General features: G+C 38.1%; 1 protein-coding gene across 6 annotated transcripts in view; it reads right to left on the bottom strand.

Annotated features, from left to right (window-relative positions):
• Positions 1–969: 969 nt before the first annotated feature.
• Positions 970–20,340, bottom strand: part of LOC148423203 (protein mono-ADP-ribosyltransferase PARP4-like) — a 51,862-nt gene continuing 32,491 nt past the window's right edge. For 4 of the 6 annotated variants that reach the window (XM_088415165.1, XM_088415166.1, XM_088415168.1 and 1 more), the window contains 15 exons: positions 19,803–19,873; positions 18,811–18,998; positions 18,282–18,381; positions 17,989–18,159; positions 15,536–15,616; positions 15,373–15,453; positions 14,108–14,203; positions 13,840–14,025; positions 13,623–13,667; positions 11,215–11,371; positions 10,146–11,112; positions 9,067–9,172; positions 6,748–6,847; positions 4,539–4,668; positions 970–2,739 (listed from right to left, as the gene is read on the bottom strand). In XM_088415165.1, the coding sequence (XP_088271291.1) occupies positions 2,517–2,739; positions 4,539–4,668; positions 6,748–6,847; positions 9,067–9,172; positions 10,146–11,112; positions 11,215–11,371; positions 13,623–13,667; positions 13,840–14,025; positions 14,108–14,203; positions 15,373–15,453; positions 15,536–15,616; positions 17,989–18,159; positions 18,282–18,381; positions 18,811–18,998; positions 19,803–19,873 (2,702 nt within the window). In that variant the 3' untranslated portion in view covers positions 970–2,516. Of the gene's footprint in view, positions 2,740–4,538; positions 4,669–6,747; positions 6,848–9,066; positions 9,173–10,145; positions 11,133–11,214; positions 11,372–13,622; positions 13,668–13,839; positions 14,026–14,107; positions 14,204–15,372; positions 15,454–15,535; positions 15,617–17,988; positions 18,160–18,281; positions 18,382–18,810; positions 18,999–19,802; positions 19,874–20,340 lie in introns of those variants that run through there. The other 2 variants (XM_088415169.1, XM_088415171.1) reach the window with 2 other exon arrangements.

The raw sequence follows: 20,340 nt of genomic DNA, 5'->3' as shown, positions 1-20,340 counted from the left end.
CCACTCGGCGTGCCGACTATAAATAAGACTATTATCTATGAAAATGGTAAAGGTATATATAAACCTCTATCCTTTTTAACATTAACAAAAGAAAAGAGCAATACAAATCCACTTTCAACAACTGTTAGTTTTCTTTTTGTGGAAACTAAGCTGTAACCCATATAAAAGCTAAAAGTAATTGAGTGCATCAAAGTGCCTGAAACAAAAAAACCCAACAAAAAAATTAAAAAAAAATCTTGTTTTATTGCAATGACACTTCACATGATGAAAACAAAGCCTTTTCCGCCCGCTCCACTATTTGATAAGCACTGATGTACGCACACACTATTTACAGTAATTTTGGAGTACTGTATTTGGAATTCCGTTCTCCAAATGGGTGCAGTTTCTCGCATCTTCACATCTTCATTGTTTCAGTACTTTTTGCAAAATCTGCTGTTGTATAACAAGGAGCTCAATGCAAAATTCTAAATCGACCCTGCTTTATTTTTTTAGTATTCTCTGTTTGAAAATGGGTCATATGAGTGACACTAAGCCATTTCTCCTTTTGTCCAAAACGATTTCGGACAAAAGGAGGAAATGAATTGTTTGTCAAAAGATGTTTTTTCTGCACAACAGTGACTTTGACACGAATATTTTTGGGTTTAGTGGCATCTGAAACATCTCAACAGTCCATCCCTTTGTTGAAAACATGAACAAAAACAATGAAAATGTGTTTTAGGTGACAAAATAACTGTTTACATACATTATATTCTACTACACTACACTACTACAGTACTAAAAGTATTAAAAGTAGGGCACGAGTGCCATCTATCCATTCATACAAAAAAAAAAAAACATATAGTTGTAGTAGCTAAAGGATTTTACTTGACGAAAATGCTCATCCACGGCACTGAGAGTTAAAAACGATTAGCAAATATATTTATAAAAACTTAATAATGATAAATAAAAATCGAGACAAAAAGAAAAGGCTTGTCTTTTGTCCATGTTTATTGTCGTTGCAGCAAAGAGGTCAGATGAACAGTATGGGTTGGTTAGCAACCATGAGGTGATTTTCTCAATTATTATTAAACATTGTTGTGAATTGGTCCTAATTACTATGTGTGAAGAAAAAAAGTCATTTGAAATAATGTAACCAATATGCAAACAAATCAATCAAAGCAGGGTAAAAAATGCAGGTAAAAAAGCAGGAAAATGTAACTGGTATGAAATTAGCATTAACCCTATATTGACACCCCGATAATTCACACTAATCTGTAAATTGTATACTTTGAATTTACAATCAATAAATTCAACACTACTACAATATTAAGTGGGTCATCTATCCATTCATTAAAAAAAACCCCACAAGTAGCATGTCATATGTACTTTGAATTTATAATCAATAAATTCAACATAAAGATGCATTCAAAACCAATACATTTTCATACCATTTTGTGTTAAGACAAAGGAAGTTACAAGCAAACATATATGTCATATCTCACCTGTGAAACAACCTGCTAGATAATAATCGTAAAAAGAAAAAAATGCTATATGAAAATTATTAGCCTTTTGGATGAGTACAGTGGGCCCCCGGTTTGCGAGATTAATCCGTTCTGCGGTTGAAATCGTAACGCAAATTCGCCGTATGGCGGGCAATCCAAACCTATGTTAATTAGCTAAAACCCCAGCTAAAAACATCAAAATTGTAGATACAAATTAAGAATTGGTAACAAAATAATATAGTAGGTGCTACTTATATATTAACCCCAATTAAATAACATCAGGAATACATATATAAAATATGTATTTACCTTTGAGTGATGTGACGAGCTTGTTATGGCCATAGTGTACCCCCTTGTGAGGTTAGCCTTGCCTAGGCTATCCTAGCCTAGCCTTCTTCGTATTTCTTGGTTATCTCCAGCTTGGTTTCAATACTAATCATTTTCTCACTTCTCTCTTTAACATCACTAGCATTCTTGGGACCCATGGCTAACCCTTTCAACTTTGAATTAAGCAGTAAAATGCACTATAAATACAGTTTTGTAACCACTTGCTATAGAACAAAGCTTTACCATTCTGCCATTTTGAAACGAGTGAAGCCGACCGATAGCAGACCAGCATCTTAGTTACTCCGTGATGCCGACCAATAGCAGACCAGTATCTTAGGTAGTCATGACGCCGACCAATAGCAGACCAGCATTGTAGTGACATAAGCAGTGACGCACGTAGTGACGTTTGAGAGCAGTGCCCCTGGCATACAAGCACACATTCTAACCGCCACGTTCAAGAAGAGAAGTTGTTGTTTTTGATGTGGTAAGGTGAAAAAAATGGTGTAAAGAGAAGACAAAAAAAAAAAAGTCGCGGTCCACGTCATAAGATGAAAGACAGATAAGGCAGGGACATCGTAAACCGGGGTCCACTGTATTTTGCTGTTTTGAAATAGACTATGAATATTTCTCTCTGATTAAATACAGGCATAATCTTTTGTGAGCGCATGAGAACAGATTACTGAAATACAGTATTTCCATATGTGATAATCAACGCACCAGCACAGGGGAACGTGCAGCAGACATGTTCCTCCTCAGCTTCAGGCCTGCGAGAGGCGAGAAGGTGGGGGGACCGTCATAGCCCAGCAGTTGGCGGGTGGCCGTCTCCCATGTGAACCCGAACTCCAGGCGGCTGCATATGCAGGGGTACTGGCGGTCCGCCAAGCAGACCCAGTCCACAGCCTTCTTCACATCCTGCCAGTGTGCTGGCCTGCTTTGTGCCAAACAACAAAAACAAAAAACAAATGGATGTATGATCAACACTGATCATTCACTACAGGTGCCGCCGGACACGCCTCCCAAAACAAGACAAAAAAACGCATCATCCAGTCATGTTTTTTGACTGCTAAGCTAAATAGTCAAGCAGTTATCATCTTTGAGGATAAATGTGACTATGTTTCATGAAAAGAATTTAAAGACAAAGATGTTACTCCAGATATGAATCATTGAAGCGAATCATTCAGCTCCCTAAAGCAGTGGACACCAACTTCCTGTCCGCGGACCCCTATCAATCTGTGGCTCAACTGGTACCGTGACTCATGACCCGCACACGAAATAATGATGTTTTGAAACGGTTCATTCATTGGTGCGTGCTTTGTTTGGCTTGTTTTTTTGGCACCGTCTCTGGCCGCTCTTGAGATTCCATTTTTGTATGATTGATTTAATCAATTTAATTTGTGTACATTTTGTACATATCTTTGTACATATTATCAAGGCTCAAGCAAGCTGAGGGCCACCATTAGTTTCTTGTTAATCATAAACTCATATTTGATATGCCATATTTGCCATTCGGAATGTCTAATGGACGCATGCAGAGTGTATCCGGAAAGTATGCACAGTGCTTCACTTTTTCCACATTTTGTCATCTTACAACCCCATACCATACTACATTAATCTTTTACCTCCAAATTCTACACACAATACCCCATTTATGACAATGTAAGGCTGCACGATTAAAGGAATTTTAATGGTGGCTGCCACGATTAATTAAAATGAAAATAGGTGATATTGGTGTTCGCCGGTGAATACAGAGGCGAGGAGTGTGATTTAAAAAAAAGCTTGGAAGGATTTCGATCATTTGAATCTACTAGCCGGTGACATTCCATGAGTCTTCACAAAGAGTCTTCTTCTTTCATGCGTCTAGAGTGGGATGCGATGACATGGTCTGAGAGTCATTGAGGTGCCCTTTGGCAAATTTTAAATGGGCTTCCAATTTTTTTTTTTTTTTTTTTTTTACAAAGGAGTAGCTTTTGTCTGGCCATGCTACCCTACAGGCCTGATTGATGGATTGCTACAGAGGTGGTTGTCCTACTGCCCTCTCTACAAAGTGGTCACCTCCATGACAACGGCCCTTCCCCTGATCGCTCAGTTTAGATAGCCAGCCAGCACTATGGAGAGTCCTGGTAGTTCCAAATGTCTTCCATTTCCAAATAATGAAGGCCACTCTGTTCATTGGGGCCTTCAATGCAGCAGAATTTTTGCTTTGTCCTTTCCCAGACTTGTGCTACAAGACAACCCTGTCTTGCAGGTCTACAAACAATTTCTTTGACGCCAACATGCGCAGTCAACATTGGGACCTCATATAGGACAGGTGTGCCTTTCCAAATCATGTCCAATCAACTGAATTTACTGCAGGTGGACTGCAATTAAGTTGTAAAAACAGCTCTAGGATGATGAGGAGAAAAAAGTATGCAACCGTGCTCATTTTTGAGCTTCAGGGCAGAGGCTGTAAATACTCATTTATACTTTATGCTGATTTATAATGCCCCCCCCCCCCAATTTGTGTGTAATTTTTGTTGGCTAGAAATGAACTTACCACAATTTGAAATGAGGCTATAAAATTATAAAAGGTGGAAAAGTGAAGTGCTACTCCTGGATGCGTTCTATAGGCTATAGTTCTGAATTTCAAGACAAACAAAAGAAGTGAAGCAACAATGTGCAAATGGTTTGTTCATTGAGCTCAGAGGCCGCTACAATGGGAACATATAGCATTGTGTTTTTGATGAGCTTCACCTGAGGGGACTATCCTCCAGACAGAAGAGTGTGCGCAGCAATTTGCCTTCCGGAAGCCTCTCCAACCGCATCAGCTGCAGGACCAGAAGAGTCGCCAGAAGCCTCAGAATGTCAGCACAGGCCTTAATGCCTACACCACACCGCAAGTGCAAAACAGAAAAAAAAAACAAAACAAAAAAAACAAAAACATGCGGTTTTACTAAAAAATATCAAATTTAATTTTTAAAGTCTTAATACACTATTGATGCACTACTGAATCTAAACATGCAATAAAAATGTTCTGGATTTTGCTAAAGTTGGTGGACGATGAGGAAAATTGGCTGAAAAAGGGTGTTGAGCTGGCTAATTCCTACTTAGTAACTTTACCAATATCCATCCATCCATCCATCCATCCGTTTTCTATAACTGCTTATCCTCACACGGGTCACAGGCTTGCTGGTGCCTATCCCAGCTGGCTTAGGGCAGTAGGCGGGGGACACCCTGAACTGGTTGCCAGCCAATCGCAGGACACGCAGAGACGAACAACCATCCACGAACCCAATCACACCTGAGCACAATTCAGTATGTGTAATTCACCTGCTATGCATGTTTTTGGAAGGTGGGAGGAAGCCGGAGTGTGGCCTATCAGTGACAAAATGTATTTTATTTTTTTGCTCAATTTTTGATGCTGCAGCTGATATACCGGTGCGGTTTATAGTCTGGAAAGACAGGTTAAGTATCCAGTGACAGATATAAGGTTACAAAAAAAAAATCAGTTAACGTGAATCTTCAAGTGCTACACAAACCGCTATTTACTACAAGGGTATGTAATAAGTAATAAGCAGATTCTCACAGCTTTTAGAAAAGAAACCACTTTGCAATTCAAGCCACTCTCTCACAACTAAAGCACTTTAATATTTGTCACCAACTAGTATGATGCGATTAGAAAATGTTCCTATTTCCTCAGCAAAGATGAAGTCTTTAAAATTCTTCTTGAAGATTTCTATCTAACAAGTGAATCGTCTCAACACGTTAACTGTACAGGTGTTTTATGAGAACATTCATCAACATGTAATAGGGTTTTTTTTTTTACAACTGTTTACCGTCTAGCTGTCTGCATTACAGTATTGAAAACCTCTAGTACAGAATATTTTTTTAGTCAGTGAGCTGTTCTTTCGTTATAAATGCATAAAATGCTTTATGTGTTTGATACAAGAAATGCCACATTTAAACTTAAAATTTTCTTGAACTAGCAATACTGAAAATGTTCTTAATAAAACACAGTTTGCTGTTAGGCACAGTTGATTTGTGAAACAGCGCTGGCCATTATAGTTTAATCAAAAACATTTTTGAGAAAAAAATTGGTTATTAAGCGAAATTAACTAAGTAAAAACAAAGTTTATTCAATTCCATCATATTTTTAATCAGGAGCTGCACTGCAGCACCTCTCTTTTTTTAATTCACTGTTCTCCAAAATGCCTTACTTCAGGTACTGGTCTTATTTATTTTCTTTACTTTTTCCCCTCAGTCTATAGCTCATGGACCGGTGGTTTGGGATCAATGGTATACAATGTCAAAACAGCATTTTGAGACAAATAAAAGACACAGAGACACCATAATGTAGACTTACAAAGTAAAAAATGAGAAAATCACAAAGATCTTATATTAAATATCACTTGATTAGTCACAATTTTTCTTCATCAAATACAAATTTGATGAAATTTGATTAAAAAAAAAAAACCTTATTCATTGACAGAAATGGTATTTTATTTTTATACATTTTTGTGCTTACCTCTTTACACTGCTTTTGAGTAATTTAGTAAAAACAAACAAACCATGACTTGTTGATTTTGACCATTGAAACACATCAAAACAGAATAGGGTTAGGGTTATTGAATGGAAATAAGGCTAGTATAATATAATGCTGTCCTTAGATGTGATTGGGAATATGTAAGGTCGTTCGTCTTTGTGTGCTCTGCGATTGGCTGCCAACCCCTGGCTGTTACCCCGCCCATTGCTCGAAGACAGCTAGGACAGCATGCGGGCCACGCTTGTGATGATGAGTGGTAAGGATAATACTTGGATAGATGGTAACACAATGTGCAACAATCAGTGCATGGATGTTGTAACATGCACACTACTGTTAAAACACTGCAATGAGAAATGTCAAAACAAACACGATTGTATCACATTTTACTCAGTGAAATTTCAGGGAAGAAGTGGTTCTCACCGAGGGAGCGGATGCCTTTACTTTCAAGGAACGCGGTGAAAACATCGAGATCAATGTTTACGAACCTTCCCAGTTCTGCGCTCAACTCCCAGTAGCCATCCTACAACACAGATATAAGATGTTTCACCAAGTCAAGGGAGGAGCGTTTGGACGCTGATACAGACCGGACATGGCATTGGAAAAATAGTACAATTGTGCCTCCGCTTATGGAAGCCTCTTGTTATGAAAAATACAGCTTACAAAACCGTTTGGCGGAAAAATACTGTCTCTAGTAACGAGAGAATTCAAGATAAGAAAGGCGATATTGTTAGCATATGAGACACGAGATACCAGCGCTCAAACCAACATGACTGTAATGTAATATGTTATCACAACTCGTGATGTCTACCATTTTTGTTAGTTTGTGATGCATTTTTTTCATAATTTATTAATATGCTGGCTTGCTCACAAACGAGACACTACGTTTTTTTGCATTGATGTTTACAGCGGTCTTCCACTTTTCATCTTTACTCATTTCATCCATACCTCCCACCTACAATTTACACCGTAGAACTAACAAACATGACATTGACATTAGCTACGGCTAACATTGTACATTTTCACATAAAAAACACAATGTAACATATCACTTTGAGCCATCTTACATTTGCATTGTTAGCACATTGTTGGCATTTAAGCAATGACATCACACAGGAAGCACTTCGCATGACCCCAAACTAAATTTAAGAACACTTACATGCTCAAAATAATCCAAAAATATATCACTGGAAATAAAAAAAAATAAAACAAAACAAACAAAAAAAAAACCATACACATTAAACATCCTAAAAAGGTGTCTCTCTCTCTCTCTCTGCACTCATCACCAACACACCAGCACCATTTCAAGACAAACAAGTGAATTGCACTCATATTGTCAACTGCCACATTAATACGATCAACTTTAGGAGCGTTTAGGGGGGTTTAGGAGCGTGATTCATAAGACAAAATTCCTTCCGGAACAAAATCATTTTTTAAGTAGAAGTTCAACTGTATGTAGTAATCCAAATCCAATGCAACCAATGCAACCTTTAGGCTTAAGGCAAACTCCCACTGAATGTGTAATGACCAAATGGGGGTTTTGTGACCATGTGCGCATCCTGTTCCCGGGGAGAAAGGTGATAAAACTGCATTCCTCATCATCGTAAACCAATTGTTTAAATTGCTGCCAAATGCCTACCCAATCCTCTAGGACAGCATTGTCTTTTGTACCTAGGGACCTCCTAAGCAAATTTAAAAAAAAAAGGGTGCGGATGAGCTCTTCAGAATGCAGCAGCCTTCCATTCATGCTGTTCTCCTCTGTTCTCCTCATCCATAAGAATAAAAATGCCTTCTCTCCTTCTTTGTGTATGGTTTCTCACAAATGTCTAACAGGTGAACTTGACATGAGAGTAATATAAAAGTAACACAATAGTAGTGTAACACATTACATTTCAAATACAGTAATATTGTTATGTAATTAACTACTTTGACATGACAGTAATAGGTAGTAAATAATGCATTGCAGTTTTGAAGTAACTTGCCCAACACTGACATTGAGTCACTGGGAACTTTGGCCTTGTCTACATGTAATTTGTTATTTAAACCCGCAGTCTCAACCTCATCATAGTTGTTTGTTTATTTCAAGAAATTGGGTCTATACGAATCCAGCACGGTGTAGTTTCATTCAGTTACAAGCATGCCAAATTCAGTCCAATCAGAAAGAACTTTCGACTCTGACGTGTCCAATCAAAAAGAACTCTGACATCACTAGTATCTGCATCTTTGGCGGGAAAAAAAGAGTAGAGCGATGACACAAATCTCAGGTTTAAGCTGGTTAGACGCAACCATGAAGCCGGGGGCTTGGGCAAATCTCCACTTTGGCCGGAGGTTTGGAAAGATTCGGTTTTGATGAAAAAAAAAAAAAAAAGCCCGGCCACGAATAGCAAATAAGGTAAAACGGAGAAATTCACTGCCATTTTGCAAGACCCCGGCTGCGTGTCAACAATGCCTTTGAACTTAAAAACTTCTATCCATTATTCCGCTATGAGATTATAAAGCAAACTAACAACCTATAGCAATTGTATAGCAACTGATACGACAAGGGACAAGTCAAAATAGGTCACAACTGTAAACAAAAGATACAAGAGTACATAAAATGACAAAAAGTGACAAATACTGCATAGCAAAAGATCGCAACGGTGCATAGTTTAATACATGTTGGTACTGCATAGGATCTCAAGTCATGGTGCAGGTGTAGGAAATGCCCAAAAGGCCTATTGCAATATTAATTTATTGACTTACTGAAAGTTGCATCTGGAAAATCTTGGGCCATTCCCTATTCTGCATAATGTAATCGATGCCATCCAACGATGTGGTTCCAGGAAATTTCCCGCTACCAAACTTGGTCCTGCAATACAAGATGTACAGAAATTAACATACACACAATATCAACAGGGATGTTTAACTCATGTGCTTATATTTTTAACATGCGGTAAATAAATGTGTTTCAAAATACAGTACAGAGGACAACTCCGGAAAAACTTGTTTACAACAATAACTAGTAAGGTTAAATGCTGACATTTAAGACATGTTTACATATTTATGAGTGCGTAATTAGCAGCATACAAACATTTTAAAATGGTACTTTGGTTCATGAGTGCATTATGACTGCTGCCACGAAAGATGTCCACAGTTGTAATCTACTGCTGCCCTCATTGGTCGATGTTGCGGTAGGAGCCAATCATATGTCTAGTAGGAGTGCCCGTGAGCTGTTTGCCGAATTGCCTGGCCAGTCAGTTGAGGACAATAACTGGAGCATTCTCCGAGTGATTGGCACGCGAGCGAGAACCGCGGCTTAGGAGAACGGTCAGGACAAACGAGAGCGCTGGGAAGCTGTTATCTAGATAGCTATTGTAATGAATTGGAATTTCAAGTGTAAATTCTGCTGTTTGGTCAGCTACAGGCTCCACTCTTGTTTGATGTCTGAGGGCTGTTACTCCGAGGGCAACTCCTCTGTGTCTCCTGACTACAGCTAAGGGATGAAAACAGGAAGGGATAACAATACAGTTACTGTGTAATGTTTGATATTTTAAGATTTAAGTAATTATCTGTACTGCAGTAGGTTGAAGTTCAAAGAGTACCCTTCCATGTACAGTACATTTACAGTTAACTCGTCTGTTTGGCATGAAACTTCACGGTGTGGCGCTCCGCAATATACCTTTAACTTTTTTAAATGAAAAAAATAAAAAAACGCAAAGCACTGAGAGTGCAAAAGAAAGAAAACATTAACACCTAACTAAAAAAACTAAAAGACTGAAACACAACAAAAATGTAATGACTTTTTAAATTACTGAATTAAAAGGGCATGTTTAGAAACTTACCGGGAGGTCTGATAGGCTACTCGGCGTCTTGGCATCAGTGAATGAGACTTGAGAGTTCTGTTTTCCAAAGTGAATTCAGGTGTCACCTTGTCAAGTGCAGGCTTGCTTACACCTTGGCCCACAAATGAAAAACCCACTGCGGAGGTGTATTCAGCAGGCTGGCTAGAAGTTTCAGCTTCAAATTCAATTGTTTTCTTCTTCAATAGTAGCTTGACTCCAGATTTTTTTTTTGCAACCCCAATTTTAGTTAGTGCATCAAAAGTATCTTCCCTAGATTGGCATAAAGAAACTTGTGTCAGTTGTTCTGGTGGTGCCGGCCCACCAAAAGTGTCAACTGCTGATGCAGCGCGACTAAATGAGCCACCAATTCTGCCCAACAACTGAGTTGGGACTTCATTGGCCGAAACTGCTGAAGAGTCCCACACTCTTCCAGGACTCTGTCTGGAAGTTTCCACTGAAATGAAGTCCATGTCATCATTTTCTAATTCATTCGATTCTTTGGCTTCCACGGAGCTTTCACTGGTAGCAGCAAGGACAGGTCGACGGTGAAGTGACTGCTTCAGTGGTGTCAATGATGGGCTGCAGAGAATCGGGGGTTTGCTTGCATTTGGATCCCTAGCTGCAGGTGCAGGAGCACCCAAAACTTGAGAGGAAATGGAAAATGTATTGCTCTTCAGTCCAAAACCAGATGAAGCACCCTGTATTGTGGCCATTATGTGAGGTGGAGGGTCTGATGAGATGGATGTCTTCACATTCGATGGATGGGGAGGTGAAGGACCATCGAATGATACGTTGCATGGTGGAAGTGGCAATGAAAGAGGAACAAATAGTGGCTGATCAACAGGTGGAGGAGGAGGAGGAACAAATAATGGGCCGGAAGGAGGAGGTGGAAACATAATAGAAGGACCCGTAACAGATGCAGGTGGTGGAGCACCCATTGGAGGTGGAAGAGAAACAACTGGGCTATCTGGTGGAAGGGCAGAAATGCTTACATTTGATTCTTTGGTTGTAGAAGAATGTGGAGGAGCGTCAAAAGTTTTACAAATTTAGGCAAAAAATGCACACTTACCAGTAGCAGAAGGCTGGAAAAAATGGACGTCCATTGTATATAGCCCCATATTACTCTTCAAATTGGGACGTCCTTTGATTGCACTTTCGGAAAAAGAATCGCTCTGTCTCTCACCGCACACTTCTGGAAATGTTGGGGATGGCGATAGATTGGGACTCTATAAAAACCAAAACAGTGAAACATTATTCAACTACACACCTGGGCCTAATCAGTGCTACAGTATAACTGAGTGACTTCAACCAATAACAGTTCATGAAATAGTCCTTGTTTTGGCCAAGCGTAAACTGAACATATTGTAGTTTTCACTATGTGAAAGTCTCTGTGAATGAGCTTATTCTAGGGATAATAAACATATTTTTGGGGGTGGCTGTGGGAGCTGCTGTCTGCGGCGTCATAGCTATTTGTGAGACTGAGATTGAGTGATCGGCACTTGCTCTGGCACTCTCTTTTTAGCTGACCTAGGATCTTCAGAGTGTTATATTTATAAGAGATGATAGTCAATACATGGTATATTTGATGTCCCCCATTGGACAAACAATTTAGCTCAATATGTGGGACGTCTCAGCTGAAACTGGACAGTTGGCAACCCTAACCGCAGCCCACGTAAACAGCTATGAGAAGCCCAACTCTATCTAGATGGATGATAAGGTATCTTACGATAATATTATTAAAGATTTTTATAACGACGTCAAAAAGGATATAGTAGGGGGTAAACAAAAATTTGGAGAAAGCCATGCTAATTGCTAAACTAACCTAATGTTATCATGAAATACTAGAATTACTAGTGCTTGTAGAATGTTCATAGAAATCATGTTGGAATTGCGTTAAAGCAGACAATACACAACTTTGAACAGCAAAGTAGCAAGCAGTTTAATAAATGTCTTGGAAGAAGATTATACAAAAATATTGGTATACATGCAACTAAACAGGAAATAATCAGTGTCCTATATGTCTACTGGACAGCGTGGCGTAGAAGAATAAAACGATTTTACTATAGAGAATAAGCGATTTAAGATATCTGAAATTTTAGATATTATCTTAGATATAATATATTGAATAGATTGAATAAAACATATTTTTTCACAATAATTTTGTACATGAAATAAAATAATTCATTCGTTAATTTTAAATTTAATTTTCAGATTTTTTTTAGAAACATTTTATGCCTCTTATTTGGATTGAGATCTATATCTGTTCAAAAATATATTGACTACTTTGCTTAAGTTTACATTTGATAATAATATAGTGCAACATCATATGAGGTATATTCATGTAATTTCAAAATAAAGTCCGAAAAGGTAAGTTGCAATAGTGTATTGTAGTTTTTTTTTTCTTTGTTGTATGGTTTTCCTTTGATATCACACATCAAAAACATCTAAAAGCCTGAGTTGGGTCAAAATTTCCCTTAGGAGGTTAAGAACATACGGCAGCGTGGATGCATGCTACCACATGTTTTAGGCGTCTGGTGTGTGTGTTAAATACAAAACAAGCCAACGCAACTGAGACCGGGCCATTAAATACAGTGTGTCTTTTGGCTGCTAAAATACTGTAATTAAACATTTAAGTACCATATTTCCTGCACCATAAGGCCCACCTAAAAGCCTTACATTTTCTCAAAAGCTGACAGTGCGCCTAATATATCGATCATATCAAATGATGTATATGAATGTTCTGTTATTACAATGTGTTGGATACAAGTCCGTGAGCTCTGGTCAGCCAAGTCTCACAAGCTATGAAGCTGAGCGTCTTGCTACTTTTTCTCAATTTAGTGGAGTGAGCTTCATGAACATGCAGAGTAATACTCATCAGGAAGTATTTTCCCTCAGTCTTCATATAGTACAGCTGTTTCTTCATTTTAGCAGTTGTGGGAACACTTATTTTGTATTAATAAAGTTTATATTCTATGAATAAAATTTGATGACTTTGCTGATTGTTTTTAAAACATTCCCCTTGGTGCAGCACTAGTGGATGATAACGCAAAACCATCTAATGGATGCATAATGCAATCCCAGTCATCAACGTAGTTTCTATTCCGTGTGATTTATATATGAAATGAAAAAAAAAGGCCATTTATTGAAGGTGCGTCTTATAATCTGATGTGCCTTATAGTGCGGAAAATATGGTAAATATATTTACCACCTTATTCTTAGTCTCAAATATGTAAAGTATAAATGCTTCTCACCTGTTTTAAGAAAAATAAAAATAGTATAATAATTGTTACAAAAATAATAAATAAAAAAAAGGAAAATAAATTTTGGAACTAAGTACTTAGTTTAAGAACATTCAATTATAAACTAGGACGTAAACTCATTCATTTAAAATTTGTGAACTAATAACTAATATGCATGGAAAATTAACTTTCCCAACACTGTGCCTAAAAGAAAAAAACTGAGGGCAAAGAGACAAACCGTGGAAGAGTATTGGCACAGCTCGCTGGAGTCTGAATCCAAAACCTGCACAAAACAACAGACAAAATCAGCCTATAAAGAGAAGCACAAGTAAAATGAACACGAGAGAGGATGCTGTAGCATAATTGAATGGTGTACTGCTGCACAATTGTTAGGTGAATGTGTACACCTCTTAGGCATTTAGAATAAAGTACTATTGGCACACAGTTGTACTCACGCTCTTGGACCCATGACAAAAAAAATTGTCTGCCAATTCAAACATATCCTCCTCCTCCTCCTTCTCCTCCTCGTCTTCTATGTCAGTCTGGAGAGATGTCCAGTCGATGTACGGAAGAACGTCTACATCTTCTTCCGCTAGCAACTTAGGGATGTCCGTGAACCCCTTCTGTGCTTGAACCGGCTCCTGATAGGTAAAACAAACCTTGTGTTATGACATATTAGAGGAGTGATGGATGGATGAAGTAGTCAGTGACAACAAAACAAACCCTTTCTTCAATGGCCACAAAGCTGGTGAACTGGGAGAGGATAGAGAACTCTTTGCTTAAGTCAATGATGAAGGACTTCAACTGGTTTTTCTTCCCCTGAGAACACAGATACAATTAAAAACCAAGAATTATAGAACACTTTTCACCCTATTTATCTACTGAAATAAGCCTACCTAAGGAAAAAAATAAAACTGTTGTTTTATGTTGTTAGGGTTGTTAGGCTGTGAGAATGCCTATATTCTATTAATAAAGTTTGAGTGACTTATCTGATCAATGAATTGGCATTCCCTATCTGTATCATATGTATCTAATGGATACATAACAGAATGCAAAGGCAGCCCCAGCCACCACTGTAGCTGCGCCTTATTCGGTGTGCCTTATTTATGAAAAGAAAAAAAAAAAAAAAAAAAAGGCCATTCATTGAAGGTGCGCCTTATAATTTGGTGGTGTGTGTGTGTCTGTTTGTGTGTGTGTATATACAGTGGACCCACGGGTTACAGCGTCCCTTGCCATCGTTTTTTTTTCATGGTGCGATGTGGAATACTGCGTTTTTTTCATCCCTTCTTTACGGTATTTAGGTCATCTTTTTATTTGTATTTATATTTGTATTTGTATTTATTTGTATTTAGGTTGCCCTCAATGCCATGCAAAGCGTCATTACAATGCTGGTCTGCTATTGGTTGGCGTCTCCTCAGGGAGATGCTGGTCTGCTCTTGGTCGGCCTCACTCGTTTCAAAATGGTGGTAAAGCTTTGTTCTATCGCGAGTGGTTACAAAACTGTATTTATAGTACATTTTACTGCTAAATTCAAACTTGAATTGGTTATCCATGGGTCCCAAGATGGCTAGTAATGTTAAAGAGAGAAGTAAGAAGATGATTCATATGCAAACAAAGCTGGATATAATCAAGAAATACGAAGCTAGCCTAGGCTAAGCTATATGGGCATAACAAGATGCATTCAAAGGTAAATAAATCTTTTCCTATATTTTTGATTTATGATGTTTTCTGATTGTATGCATGTATTTTATATATACGTAGCACTTAGTATACTATTTTGGTCCCAATTTTTGATATGTATGTATAATTTTGATATTTCTACCTGGGGTTCTATACGCATTAGCTATTTAACATAGGTTTAGATTGTCCGTCATATGGTGAATTCACCTTACGAGCCATAAACACACACATAATGTTTTTGTAAACATTTACATAAACATCAACATCCCAAAGTCAATGCACTTAGGGTTTGCACTTTTGTATGACACCTCATGTTCAGTTTGGTTGGAATCCAAGCTTCCGTCTTCGTAGTCTCTGATGAGAGCTCTTGCTGTCAGCTTGTGAAGAAACTGGATTCACACACATTAAAGACATTTACCAACGTCATGAAAAGAACAACGTATTTGACATTAAAGAGCTCCATCTTCTAACCGTGCCCCTTGTCTTTTGCAGTTCACTGGTGGACACCATGGTTCTTAGCTCCTGGCCGCTCAGGTTTCCGAACAGAGTAGCCTGCAGATGGCAAACAGCAAACTCATATTAAAACAAGATCAGTAATACACAGTAAATCTACACTGCTGATGTGGAAAAAGTCATTTGTGAATTCAATTCATGTAGTTCTGCTCCTGATAGTTTGGCGATAACGAACATCACATATTTTGTCTTACCCTCTATCTGCAATGTTTAACCTACTGTACATGTGAGGTACCACTTGGCTGGAAACAGGCCAGTTAGAGCTTTAATTAAAGCTAATGATCTTCTGAACCAGACCAATTTTTTTATTATTAATACTGTAGTATAGCAAAATTATTTGAGACCAGCTCTACAACCGTGACAGGATCCTCAAGGGTGCATGGGAGTTCGCCCAACCAGTCTACATGTGCTTTGTGGACTTGGAGAAGGCATTCGTTGTTGATAAATGGCTTTTGCTTGTCATAGTAGAGTTTTAAGTTGCTGGACCTTGATTGTGATATTTTTACACTTTGCAAAGTATAACATATGTATGTATATTACAATTATGTATGCATTATGTATGTAAATTACACTAAGTTGAACACAGTTCCCAACTTCATTGGAGTTGAGAGGAAAAAAAATCCTTTGATATACTAAAATACCATATATAACACTATAATACTATGAATTAATCTGAATTTAAACCAACTTCACCTCAGTAAGATTCCAAACTACAGGTGATGGTTTCCTCGCCAAGCTAATAAAAATGTGCTCAGAGGAGCTTACAGCTGCTTGATGTCCCATTTGTCAGCAGTCTATGGACAATCACATGGTTCCTGACATCTGGAAAAAGTTTCTATCATTCCTGTTCCCAAAGTTGCATATCCATCGACAAATAATGACTACATACCAACTGCTCTGACTTGTGTCATTATGAAGTGTTTTGTAAGAATTATTGTAAATGAACTTGAGTCGGAGGTGGCTCTTAATCTTGACCCATTACAATTAACGTACAGGCCTGGGTGCTGTACTGAGAATGCTGTTGTCGGCCTCACTTATCTTATTAGTAAACACTTAGAGCAGTGGTTCTTAACCTTGTTGGAGGCAGCGAACCCCACCAGTTTCATATGCTCATTCACCGAACCCTTCTTTAGTAAAAAATAAAATACGGGTGTATATATACAGTATATATATATATATATATATATATATATATATATATATATACATACAGTGATCCCCCTACTTCGCGGTTAATGGGGGCTGTCAACCCCCTGCGAAGTCTGAAACCCGCGAAGTAGGGTATCAGTGACTAGATTTCTATGTACGCCCCAATAGAGCCGCAGTAACCATAAGCAATCCTTTTTTTTGTATTTTTTTGCCTATTTTATTTCCTTTCTCCTATTATTTAACATTACGTTATCCTTATTAACAGTATTAACATTACATATTGTGTATTCATTAAATAACTAATCTTAATTTTCTTCGATTGTTTTACTGAACATAAGTTAAAAGGATAGAACCTTAACAGGATCAAGTTAAAAAAAGAAACTCTTCTGTGTATGTTTGGTATTCATTTTGACTTTAAATACAAGACCGATCATATTGTAGGATTGCTCTGAACATGCTAGAGTGCCCTATTTTCTCTGCAGTAATTGTACCATGCTGTTATGTGTGTTTGTATGTGTGTTTTATATGTATGTCTGTTTTAACACTGTTGTGGACAAATCCCTTTGCTCAAGACAAATTTCCCCCTGGGGACATTAAAGTTAATCTTATCCTATTTGGAAATTAAGTTTAGCATTTTAACAATTCTCAAGAAGACACATTTTTGGGCTGCAATAATAATACCTGAAAGAGAACATGGACTCTCTAATGCCTAAGGCAGAAAGAAAGATGAAAAAGGGAAACACACCTGCGTATTGATGAGACCTCTTCAATACTGAATGAGAAAGGTTCCAAACCCTAGTAATCGGCTGTATTAACAACCACAAAGTTTAGTTTAAGTGGCTGGTACAGCTAGCTGATGGAGCCAGCACAACCTGCAGCTGAACATGTTAAAGTTGGTGAATATGATGGCTAACTTCAGGAAACATCTTCTACCAGAGCCGAAGGTACTGTGGGTCACTTGCTTAGCACTGGTGGTTTGGGTGCTCCAAGAGAAACCTCGCACACCAGCACCAGGCTCCTTCCATGTGGAGAGAGGTGACATTTAATGTCCTTAGGGCCAGCTTTTTTAGCCAGAGATAGGATTGCCTTTAGTAATGGGCTCATGGGATTGATTTTAGTACATTTTTGTTGATCTTATGTAAGATTCTGTTTTAAATTTCTCTTCAAAATTGCTATTGTTCTTCTCATAAGGATATTTCAAGATTATTCTGACCTTGACAATGTTCTAATTAATTGAATAACTGAGCAAGGACATACTGTACCTGTGTGCAGTGTGGCACAAAGCCATAGATCAGCGTGTGACAGTCGTTGAAGAGCGCGTGCAGCTGCTTGGGGGCCTGCACAGGAGGAGGTGCTAACGGGTTGAACTGTTGCCACTTCACTGACACAGAGCTGCAGCCAGGAGATGCCATGCGCCTCACCTGGCACTCCACCTGTTGCCAAAACATAACAGGTCCTAGGTTTGTTTCCATTGTAGCTGTGAGCATTCGAAATAGTAAAGGCAAATCACATTAGAAATATAAGTGGTCGTGTCACATTTGCAGTATTTCCTCACCTTTTCTGCCCATTTGTGTTTGCTTTTGGCATCAAAAAAATCATAGGCTCCACATCCTGCCTGGGCAAGGGCTCTCAGCATGTGCCGATTGGCTGTAGAGCTAAAACCAACAAAACAAACAAACAAAAAATGGACAGAGAATGCATTGGCAAAACACAACCCATAATTCTGATCTCTTTAGTCTTGATTCAGATACAATTAGTATTTGTCAATGTTATTTACATTTGAACTTATTTTTCTTTTATATTCAGTTTGACCATTGAGTATCATTGGAATGTCATGTATCATGTGTCATGAATCCTGTTTTTTATTGAGTCAGCTTAGATAAACTCCAGTTACCTTCAACCCTAGTGAGTCAATTCATGTCAAGTAAATTCGATTGATACAGCTACAATTCGCAACGATGATATAAAGACTCTTAAAACAATGAGCCTGAATCCAAAGCTCTATCTGTATTTTATCCATGAACCAAGAAGTAAACGCCTCCTGTAATGTTCATGTAACCTATGCCCCCCTTGACCTTTCTGACCTGATGCCACAGGTGAAGAAGCGGCTATGTTCGGTGTTGTCCCTGAGTAGCTGCATAGTGACATTGACGTTCTGGATGTGGCCGTCGGACAGCAGGAGAAGGTTGCGGACGCCGTGGGACGGGGGCAGTAGTGCTAAAGCTTGCAAGGGCCGCCAAAGTTCAGTGCTCCCCCCCACCGGCGTGATGGACTAATAGGAAAAATAAAAAGAGAGGACACCGAAATAGTAATGTACACACTTTTTGACTCAAATTGGTTTTTAGGAGGCACTATGGATTCCCCGTCGGGTGAATACAGGATATGGCCAAGCAACTCAAGAATATTGGTAGGCAAACATCGACACCAGCCTTATTTTTCAAGTACTCTGTAGTAGCCCATACTGATAGCAGCTGAGGTCATTCCTCTCATATGCCTATTAAAATATGTGAGTATGATGTATACATGTTTATAAGGTTTATATTAATGCATACAATGCATTATTGCTGTTTTTTTAAACAATAAGTGATATGCCTTTGTTTACTTAGTAGTTTCTACAAGGCTGAGTGCACATTTCTTATGAATACCATCCATCTTTTCATATCCCCATTAAAATACAATTTTTATAAGTATATATAGAATAAGGTCTTTATATGTCCTTATAGAATGCATCCACTGTGTGTGTGTGTTTTGTACCATAATTTATAGTCAGTAAGTTGTTTGCGCTTTATTTTGGACAGAACAGATGGATGATTCTTTGTCATAACTAAATGAAAGTTCTTCATTTAAAATGAATAGTAATTTGTAAGTAGATTTGTGGTATGATTTCTTGGTGTCGTTCTGGGTAAGTACTTGTACTGCTATCTGTTTGAATAAAGTGGTATCGAACAGCCCTAGTTAAGAACGTTTTTTTTTTTCTTGAGGCTTTTCTTATGAACATTAGTTACAAATGCACTTTTAAGAGTATCCCTTTGGTCCTAACAACATTATGGTATGATCATAAGTAGCCAGGACTGACCATTATGAAGTTTTCAGCATTTCGTCGAGCTTTTTCAAGAGGCTGCGGTATCAGGAAAGCTTGTGTGTGATCTGATAAAACAACACGACAACAAAAAAGAAATGAATGGCATTTAAGGCTTCCACAAGTTGTTATCTCATCTTTTACAGTATTTGTGGGTACAACATGCTTAACTTTGCTGCAGTGGTCTCTTTCCCTGTCCTCCTCAGGCTCCTGACAAACTGGCAAGATTGACATCCTTCTTTGTCTTTTGTTAATGTGTCTCATTGCAGTTTATAAAGAAGCATGGTTTTTTTCAATTTCTTACAGGTTATTAGTTTAAAAAAAAACAAGGAAGTCTTAACTGTGCAATGGAAGCGCTTGTATGAGTCAACAATAATAAATAGAAGAACGATACATTTGTTCTACATTTTTTATAAATTTTTGTTCTTCCCTATTGATGAAGTAGTATGGTTGTCTGCAGAATCAGCTGAATATCAATAAATATCAACAGGTGAATTTCATCAGCTCCAAGATAAAAAATGACAAACTAAAACCA

This window comes from Hippichthys cyanospilos, chromosome 5 (genome assembly GCF_059441005.1).
Source record: "Hippichthys cyanospilos isolate Australia breed blue-spotted pipefish chromosome 5, RoL_Hcya_1.0, whole genome shotgun sequence".
NCBI lineage: Eukaryota > Metazoa > Chordata > Actinopteri > Syngnathiformes > Syngnathidae > Hippichthys > Hippichthys cyanospilos.
This window is presented reverse-complemented; position numbering and strand designations above follow the sequence as displayed.